Source organism: Oncorhynchus masou, chromosome 11 (assembly GCF_036934945.1).
Source record: "Oncorhynchus masou masou isolate Uvic2021 chromosome 11, UVic_Omas_1.1, whole genome shotgun sequence".
Lineage (NCBI taxonomy): Eukaryota > Metazoa > Chordata > Actinopteri > Salmoniformes > Salmonidae > Oncorhynchus > Oncorhynchus masou.
In genome coordinates this window covers 52,417,900-52,443,552 of record NC_088222.1, presented here as the reverse complement: position 1 = coordinate 52,443,552, position 25,653 = coordinate 52,417,900, and the positions used below count along the sequence as shown (strand labels likewise).

The following is a 25,653-nucleotide window of genomic DNA, read 5'->3' as shown; positions in this document are numbered from 1 at the left end:
ATCACAAGTGTAATACATCAAAATAAAGCTTAACTTCTTGTTAATCCAGCTGCTGTATCAGATTTCAAAAAGGCTTTACGGCGAAAGTACACCATGCGATTATTTGAGGACAGCGCCCCGCATACAAAACCATGAAAAACATTTTCAACCAGGCAGGTGCGACGTGAAAGTCAGAAATAGCGATATAATAAATGCCTTACCTTTGAAGATCTTCTTCTGTTGGCACTCCAAAAGGTCCCAAATGGTCCTTTTGTTCGATAAAGTCCTTCTTTATATCCATAAAAACATAAAAGCGCACTTCAGTCAATAATCCACCGGTTTCCCTCCTTCAAAATGCATACAAAATGAATTCCAAAAGTTACCTATAAACTTCTCCAAACAAGTCAAACAATGTTTATAATCAAACTTTAGGTACCCTAATACGTAAATACATGATAACATTTAAGATGGAGAATTGTATGTTCCTTACCAGAGATAAATAACAAAAACGCGGAAGCCCTAGGAACTGCAATCTGGGAGGACTTTGCCTCATAATAAACATGAAAGCCATTGGAAACAGTGGTAGGCATTAATTATTTTTTGTTGTTGAATAGTTTGTCCTCAGGGTTTCGCCTGCCATATCAGTTCAGTTCAGTTCTTTTAGATATTATCTTAACAGTTTTAGAAACTAGAACTTAGTGTTTTCTATCCAAATCTACCAATTATATGCATATCCTAGCTTCTGGGCCTGAGTAACATACAGTTTACTTTGGGCACACTTTTCATCCGGATGTGAAAATACTGCCCCCTAGCCCAAAGAGGATAATATAACCCAGGAAAGACACTGTGGCAGCATGGCACTAACATTTTTCAGCTTTAACAAAACTGTTATTCTCTAACAGCTGTTGAAGAACTTGGCGAACGTGTTGCTGGTGAGCCTCAAGGACCTTGGTCATCTAAATAGACAAAAACTAAGCGTCCAATCACGTCCCTCAGCACGTTATTGACTAGGTTCTTGAAAACAGCAGGGGTGTTATAAGGCCAAAAGGCATGACCCAATACTCAAAGTGACCAAATGGTGTGTTGAACGTGGTGTTCCACTTTCTCCTATGCAGACAAGGTGGAAGGCATTCCGGAGGTCGAGTTTGGTAAACACTGTGGCACCATGGAGGGGGGTAAAAGCAGAGCTGATGAGAAGCAATGGGGTACTTGTTCTGTACAGTGATATTATTCAGCCCACGGAAGTCGATGCACGGCCTCAGTGACCCATCCTTCTTCTTCACAAAGAAAAATGAGAGAGGCGAGAGAGGTTAATAAACAACCGGCTACTGGGGAGAGGAGCTCCAGGCTGGAGGTAAATGGCGCAGTCGTACGGCCAATGAGGCGGCAGCGACAGGACATGGTGCTTGCTGAACACAGGAGCTAGATTGTGATACTCGGGAGGAACTGATGACAGGTCTGGAGGTTCTGGAATGAACTGTGGCACAGACAGGGCAGGGAGAAGGGCATAATGTAAAGACTTAGAGTGACAAAATGAACTCCAAGTGGTTACCTTTCCAGCGGTCCAGTCAATCTGTGGGGTGTGTAGCTTTAACCATGGATGGCCAAGAACCAGGGGAGAGTAAGGACAGTCGATTATGTGGAAACGGATCTTTTCATGGTGTTTCCAGAGAGATGCAGGATGACAGGGACCAATCTCTCACAGACATGGGTGAGGAGCTGTCCATTGAGAGTTTTGGCATCGAGGGGTGAATCGAGTGGGACAGTGTCCAGGCCCAACTGAGTAACGACATCTCGGTCCAGGAAGCTCTCATCGGCGCCCGAATCGATGAAAGCAGACAGAGGAAAAGCCTAGCTCTGCCACACAAGGTTGCCTTCAAGCAGGGTTCTGGGGGAAAATGGGCAGGCGATTTGGCTCAACACTACTGCCGAGACCCCTCTTTTGCTGGATGCAGGGAACAAGTGGAGACAAATTGACCAACCTGGCCACAGTATAGGCAGCTTCTAGCACTGATTCGTCGTTGCCTCTCCTTTGGAGAGAGACAGGCCCGGCCGAGCTGCATGGATTCAGGATTTGGATGAGCCTGGAGATGGGATGCAGTCAAAGAAGGAGGACAAGGCACTGAAGCATAAGTTATGGACATGCAACCCTACCTACTCTCTTCCTCTAATGCTCACGGAGATGGTTGTCAATGAGGATAGCGAGGGAGATGAGTTCATCAAGTCCATCAGGCTCATGCCTGGACACCAACTCGTCCTTGAGGGTCTCAGTGAGCGCGTTCCAGAATGCTTCCTGAAGGGCCTCCTCATTCCGTCCGCTCTCAGCGGCGAGGTTGCAAAACTCACATGCCATCTCAGCAACACTATGGGGCCTTGACGGAAGGACCGGAGTTGTTTAGCGGCATCCTTACCGCAGACCGGGTAATCGAAGACTTTCTTCATCTCCTCCGTAAATCTGGAGTTGGAGAAGCAGATGGGAACTGTCTCTCCCACACCGCCGTGGCCCAGGAAAGCGCTGCTTTCAGAAAGGAAATCTTGGTCCATTCGCTAGCATAAGAGTAGGGCTGTTGCTCAAATACTAGTGAACATTGTACAAAAAAGGCTCTGCAAGCTCCAAAGTTGTCATAGTAACGCTCTGAAGTGTCACGATCTTCCTCCTCTTCATCTGAAGAGGAGAGGCGAGAAGGATCAGAGGACCAAAATGCGGCGTGGTATGTGTTCATGATGAATGTTTAATTAAAGAAAGAACTGAACACTGAACACAAAAACAATAAACAAATAAAGACCGTGAAGCTATCATAAGGACTGTGCTGACACAAGCAACTAACATAGACAATCACCCACAAACAAACAGTGCAACCCAGGCTACCTAAGTATGATTCTCAATCAGAGACAACGAATGACACCTGCCTCTGATTGAGAACCATACTAGGCCAAAACATAGAATCCCCAAATCATAGAAAATCAAACATAGACTGCCCACCCCAACTCACACCCTGACCATACTAAATAATGAATACAAAACAAAGGAAATAAAGGTCAGAACGTGACAGGGAGTCAGAACAAACGGCTCTGGGCGAAGGGTCAGACAGGCTCTGTGAAAACTCCTTGATGTGCTCCAAAAGGGTCTTCAGGGCTGGGTCATGTTTCTCGAGCAGGGCGCCTTGGCCGAAAAGGGTTTGGTGGAGAGTAGCAGAGTCTGCTGGGTTCATCTCTCTGGCCAGATTGTACTGTTACACGGAGTGGAACAGGGGAACCCAAGAGCAGACTCAGTCGAGGAGACTGGGATGAAGTAAGAAAGGTATTTATTGACACACAGGGGGAGATGGAGTGCAGGTCAGGGGAAGCTTGGGCAGGATGGTGTAAACCAGGTGTGAGGCTGAGGCTGGAGTGAGAGGGGTTGAGACAGGGTAAGCAGGTCCAGAGGTGAATCCAAGAGAGTAGTAGAGTGGGGAATCCAGGACAGAGTAGCAGGATGACGAGACGTGGGACTGGAGACAGGGACCAAACTCAGAGTGGGCAGAAATTACGATCTGTCAACGTGGAAGTGGCAGGGCTGAGTATTAGTATTAGTAGAGGTCTTGATTATGGAACAGGTTGCAGCTGGTGGGGATCTGCTCTGACTCCGGCACACATGTCTCCGCCCACACAATCACACACACACACATACAGAGAGAGAGAGAGAGGGAAAGAGCACTGGGGGAGGCGGCGGGTCAAGGAGACACAGGAAGAGCAGTAGGGGGTGTTGTAGGAGCAGATGTGACAAATTGATTGGAAAGGCACACACCTGTCTACTGCATATAATGTCCCACAGTTGACAGTGCATGTCAGCGGAAAAAACAACCCATGAAGTCGAAAGGAATTGTCCGTAGAGCTCCGGGACAGGATTGTGAAGAGGCACAGATCTGGGGAAGGGTACCAAAACATTTCTGCAGCAAAGATTCTTCCTAGAGCTGGTCACCCAGCCAAACTGAGCAATCGGGGGAGAAGGGCCTTGGTCAGGGAGGTGACCAAGAACCCAATGGTCACTCTGACAGCGCTCCAGAGTCCCTCTGTGGAGATGGGAGAACCTCCAGAAGGACAACCACCTCTGCAGCCCTCCACCAATCAGGCCTTCATTGTAGAGTGGCCAGACGCTAGGTGCCTTTCCAAATTATGTCCCATCAATTGAATTTCCCACCGGTGGACTCCAATCAAGTTGTAGAAACAACTCAAGGATGACCAATGGAAACAGGATGCACCTGAGCTCAATTTTGAGTCTCATAGCAAAGGGTTCTGAATACTTATGTAAATAAGGTATTTATGTTTTTTTATATTTATTAAATGTGAAAACATTTCAACAAACCTGTTTTCACTTTGTCATTATGGGGTACTATGTGTAAATTGAGGAGGGGAAACAATTATTTAATCCATTTTAGAATAAGGTTGTAACATAACAAAATGTGGTCTGAATACTTTCCAAATGCACTGTATACTCCAAAATGTTGAATTTGAGATCAAATGTTTGATATGAGGCTACAGTACATAATGTCACCTTTTATTTGAGGTTATTTTCATAGATATCTGTTTTACCGTTTAGAAATTAAAGCACTTTGTGTATCTAGTCCCCACATTTGAAGGTGTCATAAGGATTTGGCCAAATTCAATTAAATATATATTAAAGTAATCAAATGTTTAGCATTTGGTCCCATATTCCTAGGACGCAATGACTTGTCAATGACTTATGACTTCGTCATATCTCCAAAAATACTAACCTCCCCTGTTATTGGTAATGGTGAGAGGTTAGCATGTTTTGGGGTTATGATATTTGTGCCTCTGTAACTTTCTCACTCATCAGTATTCACTTTTCATGATTATCCGATAACTATTCCACTCATATTGTTTTAATTACAGGCCATATTTCATAGAAACCTGGAAACCCTCGACAGTTACTTTAAAACCATTGCATGTACAGTACCTATGTTTGTCCTCTGTAGCGATGTGCTTTTATTTGCTGAAATCCATACTTTTTAATAAAACCTTTGTTCTGACTGTTGCCCCGTATTGACTGACAACAACTGATGTTGTCGGAGATACACTCCGCCCACACAGTCGTCACAACCTGACTCCTCCGATATGTACTTATGGTGCAGTTGAGAAACCCAGCTAAGGGACTCCTTAAATACACGCCACTTCAAAGTGACTCTTTGTAACAGTTTGGGTTAGGAGAGCATTTTCGTTAACCCTAAACCTTTTCATAACCTTAACCTAATGATCCTAACCTGCTACGTTCATTATGCTAACCTGCTGCATAAGTTCTCATAAACTGATACGAAAAAGACGTAGTTGTATCGAAGTGGCGTATTTTTAGGGAATCTCCCCAGCTAAGGCATATCCTAGCCTAGATATGTATATCGTTAATTTTCCTTGTGCCTGAAAACGACAGTGACGGCTGGATACACTTCAACGAACGACACTGTGGGCTTATCATTCCTTTGTCTGAGCGGTTGACACTGTTTCCTTGAACTGGGACAGAGAGCTGAAAATAAGAAAGAAATAGAGGGCAATAGCTTTCTCTTCGTGTATAGCCGTAGCGCACAGGACGGCGGCGCATACAAGGTGGAGCAGCAGAGACCGCAGTTCCCGGTACTGAAGACGGAAACGAGAGCTCATTTTCTCTGCAAGGGAAGGAGGGCGGGGTCTCGTAGCATCAGCGCTCTCATTGTATGTCGGCTGCTGATGCTGAGCAGTAGCGGAGGAAAAAAAAACAGGGCCATGGATACGGTTTTAAAAACCTTAGGCCTTAATACATTGTGGAGATTAATTACACGGTAAGAATGCTCTGTTTCTATTTGTTTCATGTGTTATTTAAACTGTTTGACAAGGTATGACTAATAGAGCGATAGGAGAGAGGTATCTGCTTTTGCAGCAGGTTGATAGGAATTCTCATGAAGCGCAAGCGCCATATGTGTGTTATTACTGTCGTTATTATCAATCTTATGTCAGGACATTGCAGTGAATCTATAAATGGGTGAGTTTATATGTAATTTTATGCTTTTCGTAGTTCATGCGTCGGGTAATTGTTATGTAGGCATTTTTAAATGAGCGTGTAGCTGTAGCTAACTGTCGGAAGTTACAGTATTGGCCTGCGCATAAGGAAGCATGCAGCCTTTCAAAGATGGAGAGGAAATTCCTGGTGGGTGCTTTAGGCATATTATGGCCAGGGCCATTTTAAACTATGAATTCACACGATGAATTGGCAACATCTGTCTTTCTGTTAGTTACTGTAACTGACATCTGCTAATGACACGTTGGATAAATCATCATCGGTTGTTGAAGTGGACTTGCATTGCTCTTTTTTCGCTAGTGCTACGGTGCTGTTGTCTCCATAATTTAGGCTACCTGTCCCATCTGGTTTGCTTATTGTTGTGTGTGATATTTATATGACAACGCATAGGGCAAGGCCCATTATATTCATAGCCATAAGAACAATAGTTACCATAAAAACAAGATCTAACAAGATCTGGAATTGTGTTCTCAAAAATGAAACCAATCTGATTGAAGACATTTGTAATAAGCTTGTCAACTATGTACATACAACACAACCATATGACATGTCAGGCCTACTACAGTGTTTGTATGCATGCACGGAGGGCTATATATATCACAATCCATCCGCTAGGTTATCCAATACTGGGCACAACATCCTTTTTCAAATCATTGTGTAATAGGCCTAATGCCTCAATATCTGGAGAGCAGTTTTGTTGTGGGATCACAACCATTGGGATGTTGTGGTCATTGTTGTGGATGGCTGATAGTTTGGGGATTAGATGTTAATACAGGCCCAGTCTAGACCAGCCGACCCTCAGAGCAAAGGTCTGCTTTCTCATCAATCCTGGTCAGAGAGATCTTAATAGTTCATATGGATCTAATAGTTCACATGGAAATAGTATGTTGATTACAGTGAATACTAACAATAATGATGTAAAAGGAGAGGGGGGCACAGTGGTAATCCAATCACAAGTGCTGTCCAGCCCAAATAATCAGACAGGAAGGATAATGTTAAACCCCAGTGATTAAACCCCAGGTCCTCTGGCACAGCCAGCACTGGAGTCAGAGGCTTGTATTCCAAATGGCACCATATTCCTTATATAGTGCACTACTTTTGGCCAGGGCGCAAAGGGAATCGGGGGTCATTTGGTGCACACAAGAGTGGCCCAACTGCACCATCTGCAAAGATTGCATAACCTGGATTCTCTTTAGAAATGTGTCCCAAAATGTAATATTTATCAGGAAATGACATGGGCATAACACGACAGGGGCAATTTGGAGCGAACTGAAATCCAACTTGTTTAGGCTTGGCATTGGGAAATGTATTATATTCCAGCAGCATGCAATCTGAAAAATATATGCTTTGGCAAATGCAGTGAGCCTTGCAAAACAAGCTGCAATGTTATATGGTGTATGCAATGAAATGTACTGTATGTGAATAGAATGGTTATATCAATATGATGTATAGTATACTTTTAAAAAAAATTTTTTATTTCACCTTTATTTAACCAGGTAGGCTAGTTGAGAACAAGTTCTCATTTGCAACTGCGACCTGGCCAAGATAAAGCTTAGCAGTGTGAGCAGACAACACAGAGTTACACATGGAGTAAACAATTAACAAGTCAATAACACAGTACAAAAAAGGCGAGTCTATATACATTGTGGGCAAAAGGCATGAGGAGGTAGGCGAATAATTACAACCTTGCAGATTAGCACTGGAGTGATAAATGATCAGATGGTCATGTACAGGTAGAGATACTGGTGTGGCTAACTATGTGGCATGTATATGTTTTATTACTTGTTTTATTACTTGTCATTGTTTATGTCAGAATGGAAATAAAGTTGTTTGAGTTGTTGTGAGCAGAAGGTGAAATTGGACACCTGCCAATGCCTTACGAACAGACAGACATACATTTGCAGCTCCTACCTTTGGTATAAAAGTAGAATTTGAAGAGGTTATTTCCGAAACGCTATATCCACCAATTGTTCAAAGTTGTGGTTTTTCATCAGAAATGATTGCTCATGGCTATATGTATGTGTGTGTAATATATTATGGTTCTAAGATTTTTTTACAAATAGATTTTTAGATGTGTATTAAAATGGGGTTTGTTGCAAACTGCCATATATCCATTGTTTAGCGTGAATGAAGTGTGTGTATCCTGTATGTTTAACATACTGCATAAATTCAACCCATCATAAATCTAGCCTCATGCTTTAGCGTTTAGTTAGAGTTAGGACTTGTCCCAAATGGCACACCTATTCCCTATATAATCCACTACTTTTGACCAGAGCCCAGATCTGCTGTAATCGCAGCAAAAGGTGGCGCTACAAAGTATTAACTTAAGGGGGCTGAATAATTTTGCACGCCCAATTTTTCAGTTTTTGATTTGTTAAAAAAGTTTGAAATATCCAATAAATGTCGTTCCACTTCATGATTGTGTCCCACTTGTTGTTGATTCATCACAAAAAAATACAGTTTTATATCTTTATGTTTGAAGCCTGAAATGTGGCAAAAGGTCGCAAAGTTCAAGGGGGCCGAATACTTTCGCAAGGCACTGTATATATATATTCACTACCGTTCAAGTTTGGGGTCACTTAGAAATGTCCTTGTCCATTAAAAGAACATCAAATTGATCAGAAATACAATGTAGACATTGTTAATGTTGTAAATTACTATTGTAACTGGAAACGGCAGATTTATTAAGGAATATCTACATAGGCATCCAGAGGCCCATTATCGGCAACCATCACTCGTGTGTTCCAATGGCACGTTGTGTTAGCTAATCCAAGTTTATCATTTTAAAAGGTTAATTGATCATTAGAAAACCATTTTGAAATTATGTTAGCACAGCTGAAAACTGTCCTGATTAAAGAGGCAATAAAACTGTCCTTCTTTAGACTAGTTGAGTATCTGGAGCATCAGCATTTGTGGGTTCGATTACAGGCTCAAAATGGCCAGAAACAAAGTACTTTCTTCTGAAACTCGTCAGGCTATTCTTGTTCTGAGAAATGAAGGCTATTCCATGCGAGAAATTGCCAAGAAACTTAGGATCTTGTACAATGCTGTGTACCACTCCCTTCACAGAACAGCGTAAACTGGCTCTAACCAGAATAGAAAGAGGAGTGGGATGCCCCGGTGCACAATTGAGCAAGAGGACAAGTAAATTAGAGTGTCTAGTTTGAGAAACAGACACCTCACAAGTCCTCAACTGGAAGCTTCATTAAATAATACCCACAAAACACCAGTCTCAATGTCAACAGTGAAGAGGCAACTCCAGGATGCTGGCCTTCCAAATGTCTGCATCAGTGGCTTGTAGGTTATTTGTGGAAGCCAGGAGATAGTAAATGTGTTTATGTTAATTACCAGCCAATTACCGTGAGACCGGCCGTTATTATCTTGACAATCACTGGCTGATGAAAGTTCATGACCGCCACAGCCCTCGTCTCTCCAGAGATGTTCAATCAGGTTCAAGTCTGGGCTCTGGCTGGGCCACTCATGGACATTCAGATACTTTTCCCAGTGCCACTCCTGTGTTGACATGGCTGTGTGCTTAGGGTCGTTGTCCTGTTGGAAGGTGAACCTTCGCCCCCAGTTTGAGGTCTTGAGGGCTCTAGAGCAGGTTTCCATCAAGGATCTTTCTGTACTTTTCTCTGTTCATCTTTCCCTCGATCCTGACTAGTCTTCCAGTCTCTACCACTGAAGAACGTCCCCAAAGCATGATGCTGCCACCACCATGCTTCACCGTAGGGATGGTGCCAGGTTTCATCCAGATGTGACGCTTGGCATTCAGGCCAAAGAGTTCAATCTTGCTTTCATCAGACCAGAGAATCTTGTTTTGCATGGTCTGAGAATCCTTTAGGTGCCTTTTGGCAAACTCCAAGCAGGCTTTCATGTGCCTTTTACTAAGGAGTGGCTTCCGTCTGGCCACTCTACTACAAAGGCCTGATTGGTGGAGTGCTGCAGAGATGGTTGTCCTTCTGGAAGGTTATATATACAGTTGAAGTCTTAAGTTTACATACACTTAGGTTGGAGTCATTAAAACTTGTTTTTCAACCACTCCACAAATTTCTTGTTAACAAACTATAGTTTTGGCGAGTCGGTTAGGACATCCATTTTGTGCAAGTAATTTTTCCAACAATTGTTTACAGACAGATTATTTCACGTATAATTCACTGTATCACAATTCCAGTGGGTCAGAAGTTTACATACACTAAGTTGACTGTGCCTTTAAATAGCTTGGAAAATTCCAGAAAATTATGTCATGGCTTTAGAAGCTTCTGATAGGCTAATTTACATAATTTGAGTCAATTGAAGGTGTACCTGTGGATGTATTTCAAGGCCTACCTTCAAACTCAGTGCCTCTTTGATTGACACCATGGGAAAATCAAAAGAAATCAGCCAAGACCTCACAAAAAATAGCAGACCTCCACAAGTCTGGTTCATCCTTGGGAGCAATTTCCAAACGCCTGAAGGTACCACGTTCATTTGTACAAACAACAGCACGCAAATATAAACACCATGGTACCACACAGCCGTCATACCACTCAGGAAGGAAACGCGTTCTGTCTCCTAGAGATGAACGTACTTTGGTGTGAAAAGTGCAAATCAATCCCATAACAACAGCAAAGGACATGTTGAAGGTGCTGGAGGAAAAGGGTACAAAAGTATCTCTATTCACAGTAAAACGAGTCCAATATCGACATAACCTGAAAGGCCGCTCAGCAAGGAAGAACCACTGCTCCAAAACCGCCATAAAAAAGCCAGACTATGGTTTGTAACTGCACATGGAGAAATGTCCTCTGGTCTGATGACACAAAATATAACTGTTTGATCATGATGACCATCGTTATTTTTGGAGGAAAAAGGGGGATGCTTGCAAGCCGAAGAACACCATCCCAACCGTGGCAGCATCATGTTGTGGGGGTGCTTTGCTGCAGGAGGGACTGGTGCACTTCTCAAAATAGATGGCATCATGAGGGAGGAAATTATGTGGATGTATTGAAGCAACATCTCAAGACAGTCAGGAAGTTAAAGCTTGGTCGCAAATGGGTCTTCCAAATGAACAATGACCCAAAGCATACTTCCAAAGTTGTTGCAAAATGGCTTAAGGACAACAAAGTCAAGGTATTGGAGTGGCCAGCACAAAGCCCTGACCTCAATTCTATAGAAGATTTGTGGACAGAACTGAAAAAATGTGTGCGAGCAAGGAGGCCTACTAACCTGACTCAGTTACACCTGCTCTGTCAGGAGGAATGGGCCAAAATTCACCCAACTTATTGTGGGAAGCTTGTGGAAGGCTACCCGAAACATTTGATGCAATGCTACCAAATACTAATTGAATGCATGTTAACTTCTGACCCGCTGGGAATGTGATGAAAGAAATAAAAGCTAAAATAAATAATTCTCTCTACTATTAATCTGACTTTTCACATCCTTAAAATAAAGTGGTTATCCTAACTGACCTAAGACAGTGAGTTTTTCCTAGGATTAAATGTCAGGAATTGTGAAAAACTGAGTTTAAATCTAGTTGGCTAAGGTGTATGTAAACTTCCGATTTCAAATGTATATTTATATATATATATATATCAATGTCACAAATGTATCATTTGTACAGTTCTTTAATAAAAAATGTAATTATTTGTCACGTTTGACTGTGTAAATCCTTGCGGTACTACTTTTTTCTATGAGAGTGATGCGAATACATCTCGTTTAGGAAAAAAAACATGATTATTTGTCTCTGAAATGAAACCGTCAAGTGATAGATTTCAAACAAACATGTCTGTGATTTAACAATGCATGGTTAGATGTGTCAAAACGTAATTCCCATAAAAAAAAGCGGATTTGCAAACATTTTGGAAAATGTATATATAGTGTTTTGGAAAACTCTTCAATTAGGAATTACTATCACAAACAAAGTGGTATGTAACAGCAGTGGTGCTTAGGAATGTACCATACAAACATGACATGAGTACTTCAACACAGCGTAATACACGACCTACATTTTCTATCAAAAGCGAGAATTGGTCAAATGCTACTCGAACACCAGAAATCTTTATTCATGACTGTGGCGGGCGGCTACAATGCATCATCTGCAGAATCCGGTAGCGACACAGATTTGATGTCTCAGTGGAGAGTTAAGTGGGTCATGATGCCAGTGTGCTTAATGATGTTGTGTTCAACCCTCACCATGCATCAGAGCTGGGAAACAGGCCACTCCTGCTGCGGGAACCTCATTGCCTTCTCCCCTTTCTCATGGTTCATAAGCCTTACTTGCCTTATGTCTTGGAGTTCTGCTTCAGGCTTAAATCCAGGGGGAAGATGTGTTAATGCCAGAGTGTGCTACGAGGAGATAGACCTATTCTCTTACTGCTTGTTTGAGCCTAACTACTTGCACTCTAACTGGCCCTGAGATTTGATTAATGAAATAAGAGGACATTTCACTAGAAAAATGGTGAAGAGTATAGAGACGGACCTCTCTAAATCGTTTGGTGTGGTAAAAGAGCTAGACTTAAAATGAGGACGCTGCAACTACCCAAAGACACAGGCGGGTTAGCTCTGCCCAGTATGCTGAACTTCAATTGGGCATGCCATACCTTGCATCCATTTTTTAAATGGATGCAAGACTATCTCAGGGGTGGGACACAGTCTCCAGAAGCATGGGCTGGGCACCTATGGCGTTGTTAAGTGTTCTTACTCGTAATAGTAAACAAATACGGTCAAACATTTTGAATAACCCTGTGATCTACTGTACAGTCCAAATGTGGCTGGAGCTGATGAACCCTCACTGGTAGGAAAGGTATATCCTCATCACTGATAGAAGCAATAGCGCATTCTCTCCAGGATTTAACAACAGTATCTTCGACTCATGGCTCAGCAGAGGAATCAGTTACTGGGGACCTATACTCAAACAAAGTACTGATGTGTTTTACACAAATCCAAGCTACGTTTGGTATCCCGCAAATGCACTTTTATGGTTTCTTGCAAGTTCTACATTTTATTTCAGAGTGACATTACATTACCTCTAGATGGGTCGTTGACGGATCCAGTTGATAAATGCTTCCTCCAATTCACAGACTCAACGTGTTATATCTCTTACTTTTATGAGTCAATTCATACTTGGGATAAATACAATATAGATAATGTATTAAGACTCTGGGAGAGGGACCTTGAGATGGGCAGCATGGATCTCATCATGCAACACCACATTGTCTTGTTACAGGATCAGAGAAGTCTTGTGCAAACTCCAACACAGACAACATCCCCAGGTCAACTGTAATATTAATTCCATTGCGAAGCACAATTTCTCCCCTTTCCAGTAAAATCAATAACGAGACCTCCAGGCTGCCCGTCTCTGCATGATCGAAGAAGGCGAAGGGGGAAGCGAAGGCTACTGAGTGATAGTGAAAGGGGAATATAGGCTGTGTGGGGATACAGCCCTTTTCACCCAATTTGTTCAACTTATCGCCTCTAAAATGTCAATAAAACACTAGAAAGAGTTGATATAATGTCTCATTACATACCTACTTTGTGTCGAATTTGAATAGGGGGTTTCAGAGCGGCGCCAAAGTGCTCTTCTGAAGTGAACTGCGGCCGTCGCGGCTTTTGAGAGTCGTCACGGCTCACAGTGATGACGCGACCAATGTACTGTTGATTGAACGAACTATTGACGAGCTCACAAGTAATTCACTTTACACTCACCATTGATAGTCTTGATAAATAAATACATATTGTTAAATATATGAGTTACACAAAGTAGGGAACTTTATTTTGAGAGGGGATGGATTGGAGTCTGTTCAAAGAGAGACATGAAGGATTATAATGTTACTTTATATAATGTATATAATGTAAGTTAGGTATAAGTTAGGTTTCCATAATGTTTTCAGACAACAACTAGGATGACTTTCGGGCACGTTATTAGGTTGCGTTACGCCTTTTGACATTCTGATGTGGCATGGACCCACAGTTATCCTAGCCATGTCCTCCTTTTTCTTTTAGGATCAAATGTTCCAGAACAGACCCATTTGGTATGGTCGTAAAGACTCCAGAGAAAAGCCTATATGGCTTTGATTTTGAACAGTGGATGAGACATTGTCGCTTGCTGTCTGTACATTCACACTCTGCAAATAATATCAACAGTAATTCAACAAAACAGCCATGGTCCTTTGGTCAGAAGCCAAGAGCAACACTCACCAGCGATTAAAAAGCTTAGCACTAGTGGACTGATCAGCACACGAGGAAGAGACGTGACCTTGTCATTTTCATCTGAAATCTTAGTGTAATATTTGAATCATCATTAGGCCTCTGTCTCTGATTATAAGGAAATTATGCAAGGGGGTTTATGGCACGGTGTGTGACTATAGCGCATGGGTTATACAGTCTTCGTAAGAGACTTCTGCTATGTGCTCTAGTGGTCCGGTGGTAACACTCCTGGCTCCATGCACAAATATGACTCCCCTTGGGGACCGGGGTTCAATCTCTGTGTGCTCTTTTCTCAATGTGACTTCCCTTCACCTCTCTCCCACTGTGTCTAATTTGTCTGTCAACAATAGCATCCAAAAAATATGAAGAGAGTGTTTCTCCACCTTCCTTTAAAAAAAAGAGAGATTCTGAGAGAACCTCCCCCAACTGTTTTCTCTTTCTCTCCTCGTCAAGACCAGTATGTAGGGAATCTAGTTTCAGGTGTTTCTTTTACGTTAGGATATATCTCCTTATGCAAGCACACAGCACCATGCTGTGCCCTACTTTATGCATCACTACCAGTGTATATACAGTGCCTTGCGAAAGTATTCGGCCCCCTTGAACTTTGCGACCTTTTGCCACATTTCAGGCTTCAAACATAAAGATATAAAACTGTCTTTTTTTGTGAAGAATCAACAACAAGTGGGACACAATCATGAAGTGGAACGACATTAATTGGATATTTCAAACTTTTTTAACAAATCAAAAACTGAAAAATTGGGCGTGCAAAATTATTCAGCCCCCTTAAGTTAATACTTTGTAGCGCCACCTTTTGCTGCGATTACAGCTGTAAGTCGCTTGGGGTATGTCTCTATCAGTTTTGCACATCGAGAGACTGAAATATTTTCCCATTCCTCCTTGTAAAACAGCTCGAGCTCAGTGAGGTTGGATGGAGAGCATTTGTGAACAGCAGTTTTCAGTTTTTTCCACAGATTCTCGATTGGATTCAGGTCTGGACTTTGACTTGGCCATTCTAACACCTGGATATGTTTATTTTTGAACCATTCCATTGTAGATTTTGCTTTATGTTTTGGATCATTGTCTTGTTGGAAGACAAATCTCCGTCCCAGTCTCAGGTCTTTTGGTTTCATCTGACCAGAGCACCTTCTTCCACATGTTTGGTGTGTCTCCCAGGTGGCTTGTGGCAAACTTTAAACGACACTTTTTATGGATATCTTTAAGAAATGGCTTTCTTCTTGCCACTCTTCCATAAAGGCCAGATTTGTGCAATATACGACTGATTGTTGTCCTATGGACAGAGTCTCCCAACTCAGCTGTAGATCTCTGCAGTTCATCCAGAGTGATCATGGGCCTCTTGGCTGCATCTCTGTTCAGTCTTCTCCTTGTATGAGCTGAAAGTTTAGAGGGACGGCCAGGTCTTGGTAGATTTGCAGTGGTCTGATACTCCTTCCATTTCAATATTATCGCTTGCACAGTGCTCCTTGGGATGTTTAAAGCTTGGGAAATCTTTTTGTATCAAATCCGGCTTTAAACTTCTTCACAACAGTATCTCGGACCTGCCTTGTGTGTTCCTTGTTCTTCATGATGCTCTCTGCGCTTTTAACGGACCTCTGAGACTATCACAGTGCAGGTGCATTTATACGGAGACTTGATTACACACAGGTGGATTGTATTTATCATCATTAGTCATTTAGGTCAACATTGGATCATTCAGAGATCCTCACTGAACTTCTGGAGAGAGTTTGCTGCACTGAAAGTAAAGGGGCTAAATAATTTTGCACGCCCATTTTTTCAGTTTTTGATTTGTTAAAAAAGTTTGAAATATCCAATAAATGTCGTTCCACTTCATGATTGTGTCCCACTTGTTGTTGATTCTTCACAAAAAAATACAGTTTTATATCTTTATGTTTGAAGCCTGAAATGTGGCAAAAGGTCGCAAAGTTCAAGGGGGCCGAATACTTTCGCAAGGCACTGTACAGCTGCCCTTCCTCTCCCCCACTCTCTACTCTAACACCCAACACCAACACCCATTTTCTCATCAAACAACATGTATAACACATGCAGAGTGCCATACATCAATTTGCCATGAGTACCACATGATTTGTACAGTTAGACAAACAATGTTGTTTCAACAGTGACTTTTCAGAATGTTCACCTCTAAAGTCAGTTCAGATACAACAGCTGTCATGAGATGAGGCGAGATAAAAACTTGCCCATTTTAGAATGTTGTGTTGCATAACAGCTGACTAAAGACGGGGCATTCAGATCAACGAGAAGAGACGTTCAGTTGAGACCGTTTCCACGGTAACGATGCCTCTTTTCAATGACGTGATGAAACTTTAAAACAAAGTTGCCACTTGTTGTAGCAAGGTGTTGTAGCAAACGAGTGTTAAGAAATATACGCACCAGAAACAGGGTACACTTTGTGACTTGTCAGATAAATATCAGCAATCTACAGGGTAGGATCTTTATTTGAGCCAGTTTGCTATGGCAGGAAAATAATCCTGTTGCAACAGGAAATGTGAATTATTATGTGGATTATAATTAATGAATTTGTTGTTGGGTTTGATACAATTAACATAAGGGCAAATCAAGACTGACATTTTAAAGTGGAAATTACTAACTTCAGAAGCCTTTTAAAACTTCCAATACACTACAAGTTTGCATTTTCTGCAGGAAAATTCTCAGCAACAAAAGAGTGATCAAATTAAGATCCATAGCTAAAGATTTGACATGTTGAATCTTGGAAACTCCAGCCGACGACATGAGACGTTATTAAACTAGACCGCTCAGATCAGACAAACTTTGTTCTTTCAGTACAATTCCTTTAGACCCTGTCGCATCAAGTTGCGTCTCAAATCAAATCAAATTTTATTTGTCACATACACATGGTTAGCAGATGTTAATGCGAGTGTAGCGAAATGCTTGTGCTTCTAGTTCCGACAATGCAGTAATAACCAACAAGTAATCTAACTAACAATTCCAAAACTACTGTCTTATTCACAAGTGTAAGGGGATAAAGAATATGTACATAAAGATATATGAATGAGTGATGGTGCAGAGCAGCATAGGCAAGATACAGTAGATGGTATCGAGTACAGTATGTACATATAAGATGAGTATGTAAACAAAGTGGCATAGTTAAAGTGGCTAGTGATACATGTATTACATAAGGATGCAGTAGATGATATAGAGTACAGTATATACGTATACCTATGAGATGAATAATGTACGGTATGTAAACATTATATTAAGTAGCATTGTTTAAAGTGGCTAGTGATATATTTTGCATCGTTTCCCATCAATTCCCATTATTAAAGTGGCTAGGGTTGAGTAAGTGTGTTGGCAGCAGCCACTCAATGTTAGTGGTTGCTGTTTAACAGTCTGATGGCCTTGAGATAGAAGCTGTTTTTCAGTCTCTCGGTCCCAGCTTTGATGCACCTGTACTGACCTCGCCTTCTGGATGATAGCGGGGTGAACAGGCAGTGGCTCGGGTGGTTGTTGTCCTTGATGATCTTTCTGGCCTTCCTGTAACATCGGGTGGTGTAGGTGTCCTGGAGGGCAGTTAGTTTGCCCCCGGTGATGTGTTGTGCAGACCTCACTACCCTCTGGAGAGCCTTACGGTTGTGGGTGGAGCAGTTGCCGTACCAGGCGGTGATACAGCCCACCAGGATGCTCTCGATTGTGCATCTGTAGAAGTTTGTGAGTGCTTTTGGTGACAAGCCAAATTTCTTCAGCCTCCTGAGGTTGAAGAGGCGCTGCTGCGCCTTCTTCACGATGCTGTCTGTGTGAGTGGACCAATTCAGTTTGTCTGTGATGTGTATGCCGAGGAACTTAAAACTTACTCACCTTATGTATAACGCGTTGTGGATGTAGCCTACCGGTTCTTCCACGTGCTGATGTTCCATTATGTGCGCTGGTCTGCATCAGTCTAACGTGTTGTAACATTTAGCATAGAAAACCACTAGCTGACACTGTCCCTTTGTGGTCATCTGTGAGGATGGAAACCTGGTCAATGTTTACTCACTGTGCAGCTGCCTGACCTGTCTAAGTCAATGAGCCACTCCTTACCAGTGGCTACTGCCAATACTGTACTGTACATTGCCAGCACCATGCAATTAACTGCTTTACTATTATACTTGAGTAATCAATGTTTGTAAACAGTTAAGTTGAGTTGAGCTCCATATCCTTCAATTACGATTGTCAAAAATGTTGTTTTTTTATTCCTCCCCACACACAGCTCTACTGTCTACTAAGATAATGAGGAAGAGGAAGAACTGGAAACCTCGGGAAGTCTCTATGAAAGCATTGGAGGAGCTGTAGTATTTGACTCAATGGCGAAGAAGGGCCGTACCAAGGGCGAGAAGCCCGAAGCGCTCATCTCTGCCCTACAGGCGGCTAACGAAGATCTCAGGTCCAAACTGACTGACATTCAAATAGAACTGCATCAAGAGAAATGCAAGGTAGGCCATTTTGTAACACTACGTTGCATGTAAATCGGCCCTTCTCAAATGCACCTGTCACAGTGGGTTTCAACTGCAGATGAGGTGTGGCATTGAACGTCTTTACTTAAAGTCACTACACACAACCTTTGACATACAGCTCGCTTTCAACATTTTACAAGGTTTCACCTAGATGTACAGTGATGTTTTGAGTTATATATTGACCTGGTCTGGCTGAGGTATACCCCCTTCGCAGTTTTTCACACAGTAGATGTAGGCTATTGCTGTTGTTGTACATTCACCTGCTCTACGATGGCAGATGTAGATCTCTGCTTGGCCCAATCTGCCATTATCTGTTGTTTTGAATTATATTTGACATCGTAATGACATATTTTCATCTACGTAATAGGTGCTAGATGAAGAGAATGGCCTCAGGCTGTCTGTAGTATCTCTCTAACCTTGGTGATTTTATGATGTTGACCCAGTTCTCTTTGTCTCCTCTCCCTCTCTTCCCGTGGCCTAGGTGAGTAAGTTGGAGCGTGAGAAGGTGCAAGAGTGCAAGCGGATCCGGGAGCAGGAGCAGCACCGGCACACGGCCACGCTGACAGAGCAGCGAGCCAAATGGCACGAAGAGAAGCAAAAAGAGCTCCAGGCACTCAGGGAGAACCTGGTCCGCCAGCACGAGCAGGAGCAGGCCCGGGTGGCCAAGATCAAGGACCAAGAGAACCAGCGGCTCAAGGCGGCGCTGAGCGCCATGCGGGACGGCAGCGGAGAGAAGGTGCGCACGGCGCTGACCCTAGAGGCCAAGGAGGAGGCACGACGCTTTTTCGACGTGGAGAGGGTCAAGCTGCTGCAAGAGATCTCGGAGCTCAAGCAGAACAAAAAGCAGATGGACGAGGCACTCAGCACCATGATTCAGGCGGATAAGATGAAGGCCGGGGATCTGCGCTCCGAGCATCAGATGCATCAGGATCAGATCTCCAAAATCAAGTGGGACAGCGAGAAGGACATCCGCAGACTGGTAACAACTGTCTTGACTGGAGGATGGGTAGAGGGTAGAGCAGAGGGTCTGATTGTGGATACATGTCTTGCTCCATACGGATAGTTGGCCCAGGAAAATCATCTGTCAGAGAAGTTCTGAGCAGCATATAGAGTAGTTTAGTAGAGTCTCGGTCTTTTGTGATGGAGTGATGTCTCTATGGATTACGTCATACCAATTACACAAGTCTGCAGAACATTGGGGTCGTTCCACCAATTTGGTGCCAAATTGTTATATTCGATCATGAAGAGCACATGTTCAACTTCATCAAAAACAAATTTTCTCATCTCAAGAGGTTAAATAAAAAATGGTTTATACTAAGTGCTTTTTAAGTGCCAAATAAAGTTACAGGGTTGACCATTTCTTCTTAAATCAGCCATACATCCCCTTGTTACAGGGGGAATGGAAGCTTGTTGTGTGCAACAGGGAGTGGCAATTTATTGCAAGCTTCTCCCCCCAAAAATTAATTTTTAAAAACATATCTATGGGTAACAGGGTGGATGTGTTATGCTTGACTCACTCAGTTTTCCACCATAAAACACCATCAAATTGCCAAAAAGAGTAGAACAAGCTCATCTGCTTTTACTTTATGATTTGACTATTATATGTTTAATGTTTGTTATTTCAAAAATAATTTTATAAGGAATAGTTTCACCATTTTAAATTGAGAGTTAAGTTCATGTAACAGGGTGGACATTAAAATGAGGGACAGATGTACACTACCGTTCAAAAGTTTGGGGTCACTTAGAAATGCCTTTGTTTTTGAAAGGAAAAGCACATTTTTATGTCCGTTAAAATGACATCAAATTGATCAGAAATACAGTGTAGTCATTGTTAATGTTGTAAATTGCTATTGTAGCTGGAAGCGGCAGATTTTTAATGGAATATCTACATAGGCATACAGAGGCCCATTATCAGCAACCATCACTTATGTGTTCCAATGGCACGTTGTGTTAGCTAATCCAAGTTTATCATTTTAAAAGGCTAATTGATCATTAGAAAACCATTTTGCAGACAGAGTTGCAAAGAAAAAGCCATATCTCAGACTGGCCAATAAAAATAAAATATTAAGATGGGCAAAAGAACACAGACACTGGACAGAGGAACGAAGGCCAGCATCCTGGGTACTATTTAATGAAGCTGCAAGTTGAGGACATGTGGGGCGTCTGTTTCTCAAACTAGACACTAATGTACTTGTCCTCTTGCTCAGTTGTGCACCGGGGCCTCCCACTCCTCTTTCTATTCTGGTTCGAGCCAGTTTGCGCTGTTCTGTGAAGGGAGTACTACACAGCGTTGTTCGAGATCTTCAGTTTCTTGGCAATTTCTCACATGGGACAGCTTCATTTTTCAGAACAAGAATAGACCGACGAGTTTCAGAAGAAAGTCTTTGTTTCTGGCCACTTTGAGCCTGTAATCAAACCCACAAATGCTGATGCTCCAGATACTCAACTAGTCTCAAGAAGGCCAGTTTTATTGCTTTTAATCAGGACAACAGTTTTCAGCTGTGCCAACATAATTGTAAAAGGGTTTTCTAATGACCAATTAGCCTTTTAAAATGATAAAATTGGATTAGATAACATAGGAGTGATGGTTGCTGATTTGTTACTTTTATTTTACTAGGCAAGTCAGTTAAGAACAAATTCTTATTTTTGATGATGGCCTAGGAACAGTGGGTTAACTGCCTGTTCAGGAGCAGAACAACCTTGTCAACTCAGGGATTTGAACTTGCAACCTTTCTTTCTTGGTTATTAGTCCAACGCTCTAACCACTAGGCTACCCTGCCGCACCTGATAACGGGTCTCTGTACGTCTTTGTAGATATTCAATTAAAAATCAGTCGTTTCCAGCTAAAATAGTCATTTACAACATTAACAATGTCTGCACTGTATTACTGATCAATTTGAAGTGATTTTAATGGACAAAAAAATGTGCTTTTCTTTCAGAAACAAGGACATTTCTAAGGGACCCCAAACTTTTGAACGGTAGTGGTAAATTAATCACTAATCACATTAAATAAATCATGATCTTCAGAAATTACTTTGACAAAGCAACAAAATAACCATGGTGAAAACTTTGAGTAGGTTTGTGGTTAAGTGGTTTAAAATCTTCCTATAAGTGACACATGGTTGATGGAGGGCCATGTCAATATGCTGAATTTGATTGATTTATTGAATTCTCCATGTGGTCTATATTGAAAGGTACATAATTTAATACAAAAGGCTTTTACAAGTCAATATTGGTGCACAATTTGTACTTCAAATATCAGGGATGCAAAAGGCACTCATTTCGTGGAATGATCCATTGACCTTTTCTTGCTAATTGTGATGGTCATCATCAAATGACATATGTTACAAGATATGATACATCATTCTTTCACGTGCTACTCTTTTGCAGAGGTCAAAGTAAGCCAATACGGTCCAGTATGGAGTACCTGATAAAACATTTGTGCTGGTACAGCGTACCGCTAAAACACGAGCATATCACAATAATTAAAACAAAGATGACAAGAAAACTGTAGGTTAGTACACCGTAATTAATCATCACCTCCGGTCAGACGCAAGTGCGTGAACACATAGGTTGTCCCGTACCATGAATACATTAAATCTACTTTCACCCCTGCTCTTTTGTAAGGAACTGTGCACATGTCTGTCTGTCTGTCTGTCTGTCTGTCTGTCTGTCTGTCTGTCTGTCTGTCTGTCTGTCTGTCTGTCTCAAGCATTGAGACAGTCAGTCTGTCCATCCATCCTTCCTGTCCATCTCTCTGTGTCTCATTAACCACTCTTGGAGTTTCCTGTTTGCTATGCCCTCCTTCAGGTGGATGAGATCAAATCCAAAGAGCGCACCATCTTCTCTCTGGAGAAGGAGCTGGAGAATGCCATTGGCTTGCAGCAGAAGATGCAGATGCAAAAGGATGCCCTGGATGACCAGCTGTTCCTGGTCAAGGAGGCAGAGTGTAACCTGGGCAGCCCCAAGAGAGAGATCCCCGGGCGGGCTGGGGACGGGGCGGAGCACTGTGGCAGCCCGGTACGACATAGAAAGGCAGAGGGGAACTTGGAAATGGTACTAAACAGATTATAGAAATGTAATAATGAAGCCAATTCAAAAGCAAATGGGAATGAATGGGACAATTAACCGATAATGAGCTGTAAAATACTGTAGGCCTATACTAGTTTACGCAGCTTATGTGGAAAAAGCTTGACAAGAATGACATGAATAAGTGGTCAGAAATATATTTTTAATGACAGGATTAAATTAGCCTGCAATTCGAATCACGCCGATCACCTCATCCACACAGAGCGACATGGTCTTTGCACATTGCAGGACAATGATCAAACTGCTTTCACACAGCGTCAAACAAATGCAGTTTGGGTGTGGCCGTTCTCTACATGAAAGTTGTATGGCTCATATAATACCACAATTTGAATACCAAAAGCCGCACTCCTAGTAGAAGTCTTCACACATCCACCTGTACCCGGATACCCGATCCGCGGATCTAGAAGACTAAATAATGTCACGGGTCTGGGTCGGATCTGATATGATTGTCACGGGGCTCGGGTATGTGTTATTTTCACTTATCTGAAAGGCCGTTCAGATCCGAACGCTACTGCCACAGGAGAGAGAGAATTTTTTATCATTTATGCTGCCGTTCTTGCTTTTCACAAGAGTGGAGCATGTACTGTAGCTTGTTGTTGTTGTTGACCAATCACAAGGTAAAATTACGGAATTAAAAGTTAAAGGAGAAAGATAGGCTACAATGACCAAGAGCCAACAGGTAGGCTGCTACGTAATATTCCGAATGGAGTTGTTGTTATTTGTAACTGTAGGATGAGAAAGTGCATGCACTGCAGCCTCAGTTAGCCTAGCTAGCTAACGTTAGCTAGCTTAACTAGCTTCACCTGGGTTGATGCTGTCAAGACAGATATTACGTAATCATATATCATGGTAAATAACTTATTTATGGCAACTACTAGTTTACTATAGTGCGAGTCGGCTTAGTTGGTTGCTGTCTCTCGTCTCTTCCTCCCTCATCCCTTCCCTCACTCACAGTACGGCCCTTGCCCCGCATGCTAGAGCGGGACCTCTCTCTCTCCCTCCTCTCCCGCTTTATCAGCTCTGGTAACTTAAAGTCCTTTAAAAAAGGACCTTTATGCTGCTTCCCTCACTCGGATCGGACCGGGTCTGGATCTGATTAGGTCAGTTCAGGACGGGTCTAGTTCTACGCTGGTCCGTTCGGAATGGGTCTCTGTATATATATATATAAAACAACAATATGAATATCGGATTCGGGTGGGAAAGCCCCAGGTCCATTTCGGAACAGGTCCATCTTTTTGGACCCGCCAAGACGTCTACTCCATAGTGCCCCACCAACAAAATTCTAAATGTAGGGCAAATACATCCCTGAATTTCTTCATGTGCAAATATCACTTTTTTTATGCTACATGTGTAGTGCTCAAGGAATCACTTTCTATGAGAGCAATAAAACATGACAAAAACAGTAGTACTAGATATTTTGTCAAATGAAAACCACAACAAACAAGTATTTAGAGGCCTACCTGCTAGAATAAAACAAGCTTCTGTCTGGTACTGAACAGAGAACTGAAGGAAGGGCTCTGAAGAGCATTGTTTCTGAAGACTGCTGGTCAGTCAATAAGTCTGTGAGGATTCAATGCTGTCTCACATTCTGGGTTAGTGGTCTGCTTGAAAATCACTACATGACCGAAAACAACTGTTTTTGGCCAATATTTCTAGAGAGATGAGACTTGATGAATAGAAAGAATTACCCAATAAGTGAACTCCGAAAATAAATGTCCCCAGAAACATACAAAATGATCAAACTTAATTCCCCTGAAGAAATGCCACAAACATCTTATTATTCAATGTGTAATACATGTCATTGAAATAATCGATTATATTATTGAACACAGTCTAACTTTGTACTGTTGTGTCGCTGGGTCAAAAAACTGCATCCAAGAGTGAATGTAGTGTGTTTCAAGATACCAGTGAGCTAACAGTGCATTCGGTTTGAACAACCTAGGACATGCGCAGGAACCAGAGACGCATGGCTGACCTCAACTCCACCATCCGCAAGCTGGAGGACCGCAACTCACTGCTAGTGGATGAGAGGAATGAACTGGTATGACCTGGTCTCTCTGAACTCTCCATGCCTGGCAGAGAATCACATCGTAATCCCCTATCACTGAACAATAACAATCCGTCTTAATCTGGATTCCTTAAACATGCAATGAATTTACCTGCTAAGGGGTTACAATTACAGTATGGAGTCCCCTGCCAAGTTGACACACTGGACTGAGCTGAACTCTTTATGCCTCCTCCTCTCTTCCCTCCCCTTCTATTCTATCGTCACTGCCATCTCTCTCTCTCCCCTCTCTACCCCCCCCACCCCCCCCCCCTCTCTCTCAGCTAAAGCGTGTGCGGGAGTCGGAGAAGCAGTGCAAGCCCATGCTGGAAAAGAACAAGATGCTGAACAAGAGGAACGATGACCTCAGCCAGACCCTGCAGCGCATGGAAGAGAAACTCAAAGGCCTGGCCAAAGAGAACCTGGAGATGGTGAGTGGCATAGAAATAGAATTACAGACCATTGACTTAAATGGGGAATTCCCACTCTAGTAATTCTATTTATGTGTCCAGTGTCATCATCACACAGATCTCAACACAACCAGGGCTCCAATAGTTTAGTACAAGCATAGCATGCCTCAATAGCTCAGTATTAAGAAAGACTGTCTGCAACACATTGGCTATGATTTACAGTCCTTGTCAAGGTAAAGTAAATGGAACCAAAGCATTCAAGTCTGCATTAGTCTTGTAGCTTTAGAAGTGCATTACATTGTGGCTTGGGCCTCGGTACCCTAACCACCACACATATTCATTATTCATGATGAGCACATACTGAGAGATAGAGAAGGTTCTAACTCCCGTACAACTGGTTCCACTCTGTGTGTGTAG

The 25,653-nt window shown here is 42.4% G+C and overlaps 1 protein-coding gene across 4 annotated transcripts in view; it reads left to right on the top strand.

Moving 5' to 3' along the window:
- The first annotated feature begins 5,657 nt into the window (after window positions 1–5,657).
- Window positions 5,658–25,653, top strand: part of LOC135548822 (janus kinase and microtubule-interacting protein 2-like) — a 37,509-nt gene continuing 17,513 nt past the window's right edge. For 2 of the 4 annotated variants that reach the window (XM_064978777.1, XM_064978779.1), the window contains exons 1-6: window positions 5,658–5,789; window positions 18,450–18,672; window positions 19,175–19,672; window positions 22,504–22,713; window positions 24,725–24,823; window positions 25,111–25,257. In XM_064978777.1, the coding sequence (XP_064834849.1) occupies window positions 18,544–18,672; window positions 19,175–19,672; window positions 22,504–22,713; window positions 24,725–24,823; window positions 25,111–25,257 (1,083 nt within the window). In that variant the 5' untranslated portion in view covers window positions 5,658–5,789; window positions 18,450–18,543. Of the gene's footprint in view, window positions 5,790–18,449; window positions 18,673–19,174; window positions 19,673–22,503; window positions 22,750–24,724; window positions 24,824–25,110; window positions 25,258–25,653 lie in introns of all 4 variants that reach the window. The other 2 variants (XM_064978776.1, XM_064978778.1) reach the window with 1 other exon arrangement.